The 11,629-nt window shown below is 38.5% G+C and overlaps 1 protein-coding gene across 2 annotated transcripts in view; it reads left to right on the top strand.

Annotated features, from left to right (window-relative positions):
• Window positions 1–8,335, top strand: part of LOC125461673 (GDNF family receptor alpha-1-like) — a 189,983-nt gene extending 181,648 nt beyond the window's left edge. For both annotated transcript variants that reach the window (XM_048550633.2, XM_048550634.2), the window contains exons 8-9: window positions 3,154–3,207; window positions 7,175–8,335. In XM_048550633.2, the coding sequence (XP_048406590.1) occupies window positions 3,154–3,207; window positions 7,175–7,348 (228 nt within the window). In that variant the 3' untranslated portion in view covers window positions 7,349–8,335. The remainder of the gene's footprint in view (window positions 1–3,153; window positions 3,208–7,174) is intronic.
• Window positions 8,336–11,629: the final 3,294 nt, after the last annotated feature.

The raw sequence follows: 11,629 nt of genomic DNA on the forward strand, positions 1-11,629 counted from the left end.
CTTCAGTTTACTTGAGGATTAAAACGATATCCTAATTTTAAAAAAGGAATATATTTGTTAATAAGTCAAATCATTTCTTTGGATACATCTCAAACCTTTTTGAAGGGCATTTGATACCGTAAGGGGCCCCCGACTGAACTAATGGGAATTCTCTGCCACAAGCAGCCGAGACCTTTGTCCGCCAACAGAATTCTAACCTATATGTCTTTGTGGCATCTCTGTGAAATTCTCACAACTTACATTCCTACCTGGTTTTATGTTGTTAATAAAAATGTATTATTTTACATCTTTGTAGATGTCATTAACATGACATAGATTGCAAATAACTGATTGGTCTGGTGTCATAGACCGTCAATTTGTTAGTGCCCCTTTAATGTCTATTCTACCGTGTTAAATTTTCTAACTTCCTTTCTGCTACAGCTGTTTCAGAAACTTGGGAATTTTGGAACATTATAGTCAATGCATTATATATCACTGCAGCTAGCTGTTAGATTCTTAGCACATAGCTCGTCAGGTTCTGGATTTAGTCAGATTTTATTCCCTTAAGTTTCTCCAACACTTTTTCGCTGCACATCCCAAGTTCACAATTGCTGGATGTCAGACTGGCAGAGCTAGTTTCTCACAAACAAAAATGGAGATTGCTGGAAAAGCTCAGCAGGTCTGGCTGCATCTGTGAGGAGAAATCAGAGGTAACTTCTCGGGTCTGGTGACCCTTCCTCAGAACTAATTTCTCAAAGGTGGCTTCCTAATGGGCCATCTCCATGCTTGCCATTCCTATTGAAGATAATGTAAGAGCTTCAGATGTTGCCAGTTTAATCAAAAGGTCTCAGGCCTCGGTGCCAGTAGGAGCTGTAGAGGCTGTTGTGAATATGTGTGTGCATCTCAGAATTGAGGTTAATAAACAAGGCAAAGACCAGGATGGCTGCTCAGTTTCTGGAATCCTATCATTTTCACAGTTCATGATACTTCTGTAGGCTCACTGGTGTTACAGAAAAACACAACAATGAAAAAAAGCATACACAAATACAGGATTGAGCTGGCTATTCAGATTCTCAAAGAAAGATCGGAGCCTCTGGAGTGTCCTTTGAGTCGTGGCAGCATGCTATGATCTTCACAACATTGGAATCAGGAATAAAGAGACAGTAGATATCTCAGAAGATGCTAGAGTGATACCAGAGGACAATGCTGATACTGTAATTCCAGGCACATGAATACCAGGATGCTTATGCCATTGTAATTGCTGTTATAGACAATTTCACAGATGAATGGAGCACTCTTATCCATAAGTTTCAGTTTATCAAAGCTCTCCCTGTTCTCACTAAATTCTATGTAAAATCTTTGCTTCACACACTAAGTTGTCACATTCTATTGCTGAGCCATACAATTAGCACATTGTCACAGGATAAACAAGACAAAGACCAGGATGGCTGCTCAGTTTCTGGGATCAAAACACCAAGGAACTTTCACCTTCAAAGTTTAGTTACAACTGTTTAGATTAGATTCCCTACAGTGTGGAAACAGGCCCTTCGGCCCTTCGGCCCAACAAGCCCACACTGCCCCTTGAAGCATCTCACCCAGACCCATCCTCCTATAACCCACACACCCCTGAGCACTACGGGCAATTTTAGCATGACCAATTCACCTAAACTGCACATCTTTGGACTGTGGGAGGAAACCGGAGCACTCGGAGGAAACCCACGCAGACACAGGGAGAATGTGCAAACTCCACACAGACAGTTACCCGAGGCTGGAATTGAACCTGGGTCCCTGGCGCTGTGAAGCTGCAGTGCTAACCACTGAGCCACCGGACATAAGCTCTGTCACAATGTACAGTTATTATGAATAGTTTTTCTCTGCCCTGTTGGAACTTTTCTTTTCGTATCACCTTAGACGTTGCAAAATATTATCAGCACTTCGGACAGATGTCATTTTACTTTTTGGTTCATCCAAGAAATGAGATACACACAAATCAACTGTCTAACAAAGGCTACTTTACATCCACATCCTGAAAAAGATAGTTGGCAATGTTAAAATACACCTCCCTCTGCAGCTTCCAGAAGCAGTGATTACACCCTCTGGGCCAGCCAGCAATACCCACATCTCACAAATGAATAAAAAGAAGTATTGTGTACAGGTTTCCAGTTACAGGCTATCAGTAGGAGGAGAAAGCTCACAAAATCAGACAGATCTTTAAACATTTGGGTAGGAGTCACTGAAGGTCCTTTTAATTCCTCTGAGATGCAGTGTGGTGGAAATTCGCAATCCATTCAATGATGGTATCTTTGGGTTCGCAACCAAGACTTGTATTTTCTCAAGCAGTGGGTGGAATTTTAAGTTATGGCGATAGCAAGACAGAAACTAATAGATTGGCCACTCATTATTCACCTCTGCCAAATAATGGTTCCATTGAAGTTGGCAGAAAAGAAACACAAAACAGGTAGCCCATGCAATATCGCCTGATAAAACCTGCACTTCAGGACCAGGTATAGGCAGCGTTTCCAGTTCAGCATTAGATAATTTAGAAACGTGTCTTTTCTACAATCAGTTCCTCTACCAAGTGCCTGCTCAGCCTATTAACTGCTTAAAGTGCTCCAGTTACAGAGGTTATACTTTTGTTCTGCCATCATATTAATTTACAGGGACAGTCTTGCCCCAAGAAGCATATCTGCTCTCCCACTTTGTGAAACATCAGCTTTGTTCTGACAGCATTATTTAAATTGGGACCATGGAGTTTCTGACAAGTTCAGGGTCCTATGATTTTGTCAGATATAGATGCTGCCCTTCAGTACTTACATCAGCAGAACAAAGTTGCAGAAATTTCCAGCCCTTACGTTTTTGTCTCACCAGAATGCATCACTCCCTTTCACTTCACTTCCTTTCAGGGCTTGATTGTGATTCTCACTGACACCTTGCTCTCCTGTTACCAGCTCAGGTTGCCTGCTTTTTGCATTTCTGTCAGCTTTAGGCTGTATCACTTACCCCTCCAGTGGGAATAATATGTCTTTGGCTTTAGTGTCTTCTCTGCCATCACTACCCTGCATGCCACAATTTACATCCTGTTATATCTCCTTCAAGCCCATTGCATTGTCCCTCTCATTTCACTTAATTTGTATACCTGTAATAATCTAATATTTCAATTTTTTTTGTACTCAGGCGCAGAGATTACAAACAAATGTATCACTGAATCCAGACCTTTGTATTAGAGAGGTAAGTATGTAAGAGGTCAACTCATGTTAACTTATTATGGGTTCCTTTTGTTTCAAGAATAATTATTTTCAGCTTTTGAACTTGTTAGGATAACTTGAATTCTTATCTACAGCATTCACAGGTTTGAATTTAATTCAAAAGTAATTCCAACCCACGTATAGAAAGCATTTTGTACAATTCTTTTTTGGAAAATGTAATTTATACTTAACTAAAAGGAACGGTAAAGTGTTGTTTTCAGGAATTAGAATTAAAAATATTAATTATTTAATCAGTCCTGAAATTTCATGTTTTCAATCGATTATATAAAAAAAGTGTGCCTACTGTTCAAGATACCTTTTACTTATGACATTTCAGTTCATGCATTGAATGGGTGAGTGCAAAATAGACTATAAATTTAACTCAAACATACATTTCTTTCCTCAAAAATATGTTGGGCATTCAGGGCATTGTATTTCTTGCCCCTGTAACAAAGTTCTCTTCAAAAGAAAACCTTTCCTTTCCTCATTGCCAAAGGAGAATCTATTTGCCTACTACTTTAAAAATATTGCATTGCTCGACACAAAGGGACATTTTGTGATATTACACACTTTATCCTTCTGAACTTTATATATTGGAGAAAGTTACGCCTAAGATACCTCAAAAATTACCCAACAAACCTTTGCTTATCAGATTCACTTTGAGTTGTTCATTTAACTGCTGCAGGGCATTTTTCAACCTTGATAGTACTTCATAAAAATAAGCTAGTATTCCTTTGGTTCAAAAATACAGGTTATATTTGTAGTCCATATCTTTCTTTCTAAGTGTTGTGAACAGGCTTCCATTTTTTAATATTCTTTCAGTGGATGAATTGGCAGCCCAGCATGTTTTTTTTTCATTTGTGATTGCCTTTGAGAAGGTGAGCTCCTTTCTTGAACTGCTGCATACATCTGCTGTCAATACACTTAAGGTGCAGTTGGGAATCAAGCACATCCCAGGATTTTGACCCAGTGACAGTGAAGAAGGGGTGATGTAATTCAAAGTCAGGATAGAGTTACCGTTTGGAGGGAATTTGCAGGTGGTGTTGCTTCCATACGTGTATTGTCCTTACCACCTCATTAGTCACTGGATGTGTTGAGTTTGGAAGGGTGTTGGTGAGTTGCTGAAATCCATCTTGAATGTGGTACTTCACGTCAATAGTGGAGGGAGTGAATGGTTAAGCTGATGGATGGATGATGATCAAGCAGGCTTTTTTTTATGCACAGTGTCAAACTCCTTCAGTGTTATCGAAACTGCACTCATTCAGTATAAGTGGAGGCTGCTCCATCATAATATAGACTCATGTCTTATAAATGGTAGACCACTTTGGAGTCAGGAGGGGAGATACCTGCCACAAAAGTCCCAGACTCTGTTAGATTCTGTCTTATTGAGGTGTCATTCCCTCACGCTTTTCTGGTGGAACTGTCACTTAACAGCCCAAACCTGAATGTTGTCCAAGTATTGTTGCATATAACTGTTCAAGATCTGAGGTGTCACCAATGGGAATGCTCACTATGCTGACATCAGGAAATATCTCCACTTCTAAGTTGATGACAGAGAGAAGGTTGTTGATGGAATAGCTGAAGATGTTGAGTCTAGGGCACTACCTTGAGGAACTGCTACAGTGAGATCCAAGGGGTGAAATGATTTATCCTCCAATAACCATCACTGTGATCTTTTCCATGAAGCATGGCTCCAACTAGTGGAGGGTTCTCTCCTGACTGAATGGATTAAATTCATCCTCTGTTCATGGACAGAACATACCTGGGTGATTTTCCACATTGTCAGATAAATGCCGGTGTTGTAGATGTATCCATTTGGGCTTGCAATGAGGCTTTCAGCTTTTCTTTTATGTCCCATGTTAGGAATTAGACACATTGCAGAGGATGGAGGGTCAGGTCATGTCTTGTAGAGTGCAGTGTGGCCAGTCAGTCTGATTGTGGAGGGAGGTTCAGTAGCAGGGAGGTTAACAATTTAATGTAGCCAATTTGGTGGGGTGGTGAGAAGCAGTCATGATGATCATGGGCAACAGACAGCACTAGAAAATCACTTATCTAATTCAGTTCACCCTCTTATGTAGTCTTCTTTTTGCAACCTTCCAAAATGCAGCTGGAAGCCAACTACCACAATCCCCCATCTGCTCCTTATTTCGCATGATTCGTTTTTGTTAAACCTGGAAAGGATTGAGGTCTGTGTGGGTTTCAGACTTCTTCTTTCCAAACTCCTATTCCCTCCTCTCCACAGTTAAAATTACCCTAATGATCCAGAATACTATCAATCCTTTAATTATTATGTATTTCCAATTTCTTGCCCTGCCCAGAATAATCATGAATAATTTACGACCATATACATACTATTCATGCAACCTGTTATATTCCCATCACTAATTTTCCTCCAAAGAACTGAGCCACTGTACGGCTCCACAGAATATTTTATACTTTATTCCTTTCTTTCAATTCTGTTTATAATCAGATATTTCTCTAGCTGCTTGTTCAGGCCATTAATCAATATTGCATTAAGTAGAGTTGATGAGATGTTGTCTTCAGTTACCAACTGTACTGTGGGAAAAGATGTTCTTTTAATCTCCAACTTCATTAGGGGTTTGACAACATTACATTCATATCCTCTAGCCTTGCAGTCATCAGTTAATAATCCACATCATGTAACTTTCCACACTGTAGTTCTCAGTATTCCTTTCCTGAATAAGAATAATTCCAACTCTAACATTATATTTCCATAACGAGGATACCCATAGACAATAGTATGAAAATTGTATACGGGCATTGAACAAATAAACAAACATCTCTATGCTCAAAGTCTTTCCCATATGGAATATAAAATGTATGCTTAAACTCTTCAGAGCCTAAAGTTCTGATCGTTCTCTTGCACTGATGAAGGCAGCCTGGAAGGGAACAATAGAATGGAGTTTACAGTGCATTAGGGTGGAAATCTGATGGAACTAAGTAATTTCCTTCTTATTAACGTCCACCTCCTACACCCTCAACATTGTCAATTCCCCATCCTTAGAAAGAAGGGTGAATGAATAATGCAGCACAGCAAATTGTCCTCAAAGGGTAATCAGTAACCAACTATAAATGGGATAATTCATAGCAGTTATATGCTTTCCCTGTTCATCAACATCTTTAAAACTCTTCAAATGTGAGCGGAAAACTGCAAAAATGCATGTAAAGAAAATTAGTAACATGACATATTTCAGATAATCAAAATTTTGATCTCACAGTTCACATTTTATGTTCAACTTGAACTTGTGAAATTTTCTATAAAAATTATGAATTGGCATTTGGAAAAGAGTGGAATAATAAAGGCAAGTCAGAAGAGATTTGTTGCAGGCAAGTAATATTGGCTGACTTGATTAAGTTCCTCGATAAAGTAACAGCAAGGATTGATGAGAGTCATATTTTGATGTGGGTATGGACTTTCAAAAGGCATTTAGCAAAGTGCAACATAATATGCATTTTAGTAAAATTAAAACCCAAGGGATTTAAGAAACAGTGGCTTCATGAATACAAATTGGCTAAGGGACAGAAAGCAGAGAATAGCAATGGTTGCTTGTTTTTCAGATTGGAGAATTGTATGCAGCAATGTTCCCAAGAGCTTGGTATTCAGACTGCTGTTCTTTTCGATCCAAAATAATAACTTCAGTTTGAGTTTACAGGGCATAATTTCAAAATATGCAGATGCTGTTAAAGTAGCATCAAGTATAACAGTTTCACTAATTCCATTAGATGAACTTCATTTAAGTTACGGGGATATTTCCGTTGGTCGGTACCCAGGTGCATTGTAAATAAAACTGAGCAAGCTTTGCTGCTATATTCTCTGATCTGCTGACTCCTTCAGGCAACAACTGCATTTCTGGGCAGACTAAGGAAATTTTCCTGTTACGCATGTGCTCAGTGACGGAATTAACTAATGGAATTGGAAATGTTTTCAGACACAGATCTCTACTTCAAATGATAAGGAGTTTGCTCCTGTACAATCCAAAGAACAGACATCTCCAGAGAATTCATCTGCTGGCATTCCAGAAATTCACATCAGCACAGTGCTATGGATGGTCACCATTGCACAGTCAACGCTCCCTTGCTTTTACTCAACAGAAACATTGTAGTTGCATAAAAGGACCTGTACAAAGTCTATTCCCTGTTCATTTTATTTTCCAAATGGTTGAACTCTACTATGTGGAGGCACCTTGTTGAAACAGATTCGTTGTAATTGAGTGTTGGGTGGGGGTGGGGGCGTGGGGCAGGCATCTTGTGAATTAGGGCCTATGTGAAACTTGATGCAATGCTACATTCCAAACAGAAACCTTGTGGGCATGTGGAATTGACGGATCAGAATTTAATTATGGCTGTACATAGTTTTGCCCTAGCTTTAAGCTGGGAACTTGTAAGCAGGTTACATTGAACCCTGTACGCATTGTCCATGCAACTGCTTTATTGAATCTGACAAGTTACGTACAGCACAGCAGCGATGTCACATTATCTCCTTTGACATAGCTATTGCTCAGCAAGTTTTCACCTGCAGGGTGGGAAGGCATAGTTTGTTTCTTTCCCCCTCTTTTGTTTGTTGGATTGCTTAAGATGTTTTCATCTTTTATGGTATATTCATATCCCCTAAATGTTTATGTAAATGCTCTCCACTCAAAACTGAACAAAACATTACCCATGTTATGTCAGTGTAATAGCTTTTACTTTTTCTTTATCAACAATTTAAATGTGTAATGTACTTAAGATTCTTAAGCTGTGATATCTACAACTGCAAAATTAAGGAATCATTTTAAAGTTAGCCTTAATAAACAAACATTTGTATTCTTTTCAACTAATGTCATTAATACAAGCACATTGTCAGCAACGTTGTCAAAGCTGAAGAGCCCTAATGATGTAACAAAGTGTACTCTGGATTTTTAGTGTTGTACAGCAATTCTCTCAGTATCACCAACCTTTTAGCTGGCATGTTGGTAAACAGCCAGAGTTTTAGGGAATAGTGGGGATTCAAGCTCCTGAAGTCGACAGCTAAGCAGAAATGAAGAGGAAGAATCCCTCAGCTGTAACCAACAGTCACACTGAAATAATGGAAAATATATGTCATTTTACAATGGAGCATTAAAACATGTTTACCATCAAAAATATTCTTTGTCTCCTGAAATAATTTATATGTTTGAAGATTCTCTGAATTGAATTGGGAAACTGTTTCTAATTTATGCATCTATAAATGCACATTTGTTTTGCATTATCCACTAGACACCAGGTGCATAAAAAATAAGAGATGTTTAATATATGAAGGGTCTGTTTTGGCATGTTCAAATATGCTATCCTTGTAATGGACTATGGAAGTCAAGATGAGTCATAGATTATATTGTAAATCTAAACAGTCATTGATCAATTACATAATATAAATGAATTATCTTGGTAATTGTTGAAAGTGGAATTTAAAGCATCTCAGCTGAAGTACAGTGACAAGACTATACAAATATTGATATGGACAAACCAACAGTATTTGAATCTCTTACTTAATGTCAAAAAATGCACAGGCATTTCATTCCTAATCAACAGTACTAAAAAGGAGAATTAAAGTAACACAGGATACGGAGAATGCAGAATGTGCTTAAGCATATCATGATCTGAATTTTCCTGTCAACTCTTGGCATCACTATTCTCTGAAACTGAGAGCAATTTCTTTAATCGACACGCATACAGTTACATGGGGAAACCTCCTCGCTGCTGTCAGTGATTCTTCCCCATATGGTGCAGTATTGAAGTTTTTTTCTAGATTGCAATCAAGCAGAAGCTAATGACAAAGCTTGCCCTATTCCACTATTAATCCTGCTTTAAACATCTTTGAAAATGTTATACTTTGTTAAAGGTGTCAGTGGATTTTTTAATGGCATAGTAAATTTATAATTACTGTAATGAACAATTTTACATCGCCTGAAAAAATAATTTTCTATTTTCTGTGGTCATATCACTCCATAATAGTAAAACAAGTACCACTCTCTAACTGCTAATTTTAATATTTTTTATAATATATTTCAGCTTCTACTTTAATCCCACATGTATGTCCCAACCATTTATTTCACTCTCCATATATTTTAATTAAAAATAAAAACCAGATCATTTTATTTCCTGACTTCCTGTTTGGAGAAATACATCAGTATGTTTAGCTGCTGAGCTTCCACAGGGATCCATGTTGGCAATTTTCTTCAAAGCCAGTGCTTCACCAACAACTGTAAAATCAGACCTATTTACATTTATAACTTACTCCTTTGACTGTCAGGTAAGTTCAGTGTCTTATCAAAGTTTTTCTCATGTTTTTCAAGAATGTTCAAAGCAAGAAGCACCAGAATAAGCAGTCAAACAAGGCTGCTATAAATGGTACCCATGCACAGAAGAACCATCCAGGCATGGACCTTGAATCCCTTGTGGAGGGAGAGCTCAAGACAACAGATGCGTGCCACTTAATCTGTAACTCTGTCACCGTTTTAAAGGGAGACCTGCATAGCCTGCCTCTAGCTAAGGTGTGTGTAACTTATAATTTGCATTATGGTTCCCCTTTCTCCTCTACAATATTGCACAATGTAACAAACTTTTAAAAGTTTGGTTTCCTTCTTCTCCTACTTCAGCTGTCTTAGAAGTGACTTAGAAAACCATTCCCAACTGTTAGTTTATCTTTCATTTGCTCAACATTCTTGCAGGAGAAATTAGCACTCATTGTGAATTGGGAGCAATGAATGCAGAGTACATGCATTGGAAGGTCATCTAGGGTTTTCAGTTAGCAACTAAGAGTTCAATTCATCGTGAGAGAGACTGGAATATGTGTCAAGGCTTTGTGGCTTGGGATGAGGAAATAGTATCCATCTTTCCAGTATTTAGTTGGGGTGGGGATGGGAATTACAACTCATCCAAGACCAAACTTCAGATAAGCTGCCTTCAGAAGGCCAAGACAGGAAGTGGATTGAGACAAGTGGTAAAGATGCATTGCCAGGATACATGTTAAAGTTAACTATCTGTGGAAATATTAGATGTTGGGTGGAAGCCTAGGATAGTTTCTTGGGGAGCTCTAGAAATATCAACATAGGCCCAGGAAAAAGAGCTATTATTTGAGATTGTTTGAGACAAACCAGATTATTCTTACTAAGATGGACAGTCAAGAAGAAACTTTGGAGGAGGAAAAGATTATTGATTTTGAGAAAGGCTGCAGAGGAGTTGAAGTGGGGAAATACCAATGTCACAGGCACAGCTGCTGTTTGTAACATTCATTATTCATACCAAATGTTGTTTTTATTTCAGAAAATTAAAGTCAATTTTTTTACAGTCTGAAGTAACAATGCTTCTCTAAGGCTTTCAATTTTTAGCCATTCAATTTCCTTCCAGAGAAAATGAGCAATAAAAACTGGGTTGGGGTCAGTTGAATATTGTTTATCGATGAATGTTGATGAAGCAGCAATACTCAATAGGGAAGAAGGAAAAGTTATTACATCTGCAGATCATAGTCATTCTTCATAGGTGAGCATGAGGAAGAGAAATTCAACTGGTGTTTTGTCATTAAGTCCAAAATAACTTAAAATGCCTAGGCAGAATGTCAAACAGATCCCACAACTTTCTTGTTGGATAACATAGATCATCTTGTATTAGAAGTCTTCATTTTGGCGATGTTACACTTTCTGTCTCCAGCACAAACAGGAACACACACAATCCTTTATGTAACATGCACTCATACATTGGTAGCAGTTTGTTGAATTGGGCCATGAGGCTAGTCCTTATTCTCTTCTCAACATGGTATAATGAAGCTATCTGATTGCTTAGGTCAGAAAGCTATCTCCTGATGTGATACAGTTTGTCAGCTTTAGTTTTGCTGTACATTCTGCTTTCCGACCAGATGTAGGTTATAGGGTTTGTGAATGACATGGGCTATGGTGAGATTTATGGCAGAATTGGACAAGATGACCTGTAAGGCCCATCTGGGCACTAGGAGCATCTTGCTGCATCTTTTATGCATCAACTGAGAGATGAGGTAAGTTTTTCACAAGTGGCAGCAAGTTGTCAATTAAGGGATAACAGCTTGTTAAAAGCATTATTAAACCTTATGAGTTATTAGTTTCCTGCCTTAACAGACACTCCAAAGAAGCTAGACATTAAAAATTCTCGAGATGGTATATGGCAACTTCAGCTTGCCACTTGCTCCGAAGGACATTCATGTTGGACATCTCAGGGAATGTCCCATTGGCAAATGTCATCCATGTGCATTGCCATCCAACAAGTCTCAGACCCTACAAACCCTCACGGCACATCTCTGATTAATAACAGTGTACTTCTGCACCTCAAAGCTGCACTGGAAACTCTCACTGTTATACTTCAGTAAGGACACTGTGTGCTCAGGGGCACACACTCCC

Source organism: Stegostoma tigrinum, chromosome 20, assembly GCF_030684315.1.
Source record: "Stegostoma tigrinum isolate sSteTig4 chromosome 20, sSteTig4.hap1, whole genome shotgun sequence".
NCBI classification, from domain to species: Eukaryota; Metazoa; Chordata; class Chondrichthyes; order Orectolobiformes; family Stegostomatidae; genus Stegostoma; species Stegostoma tigrinum.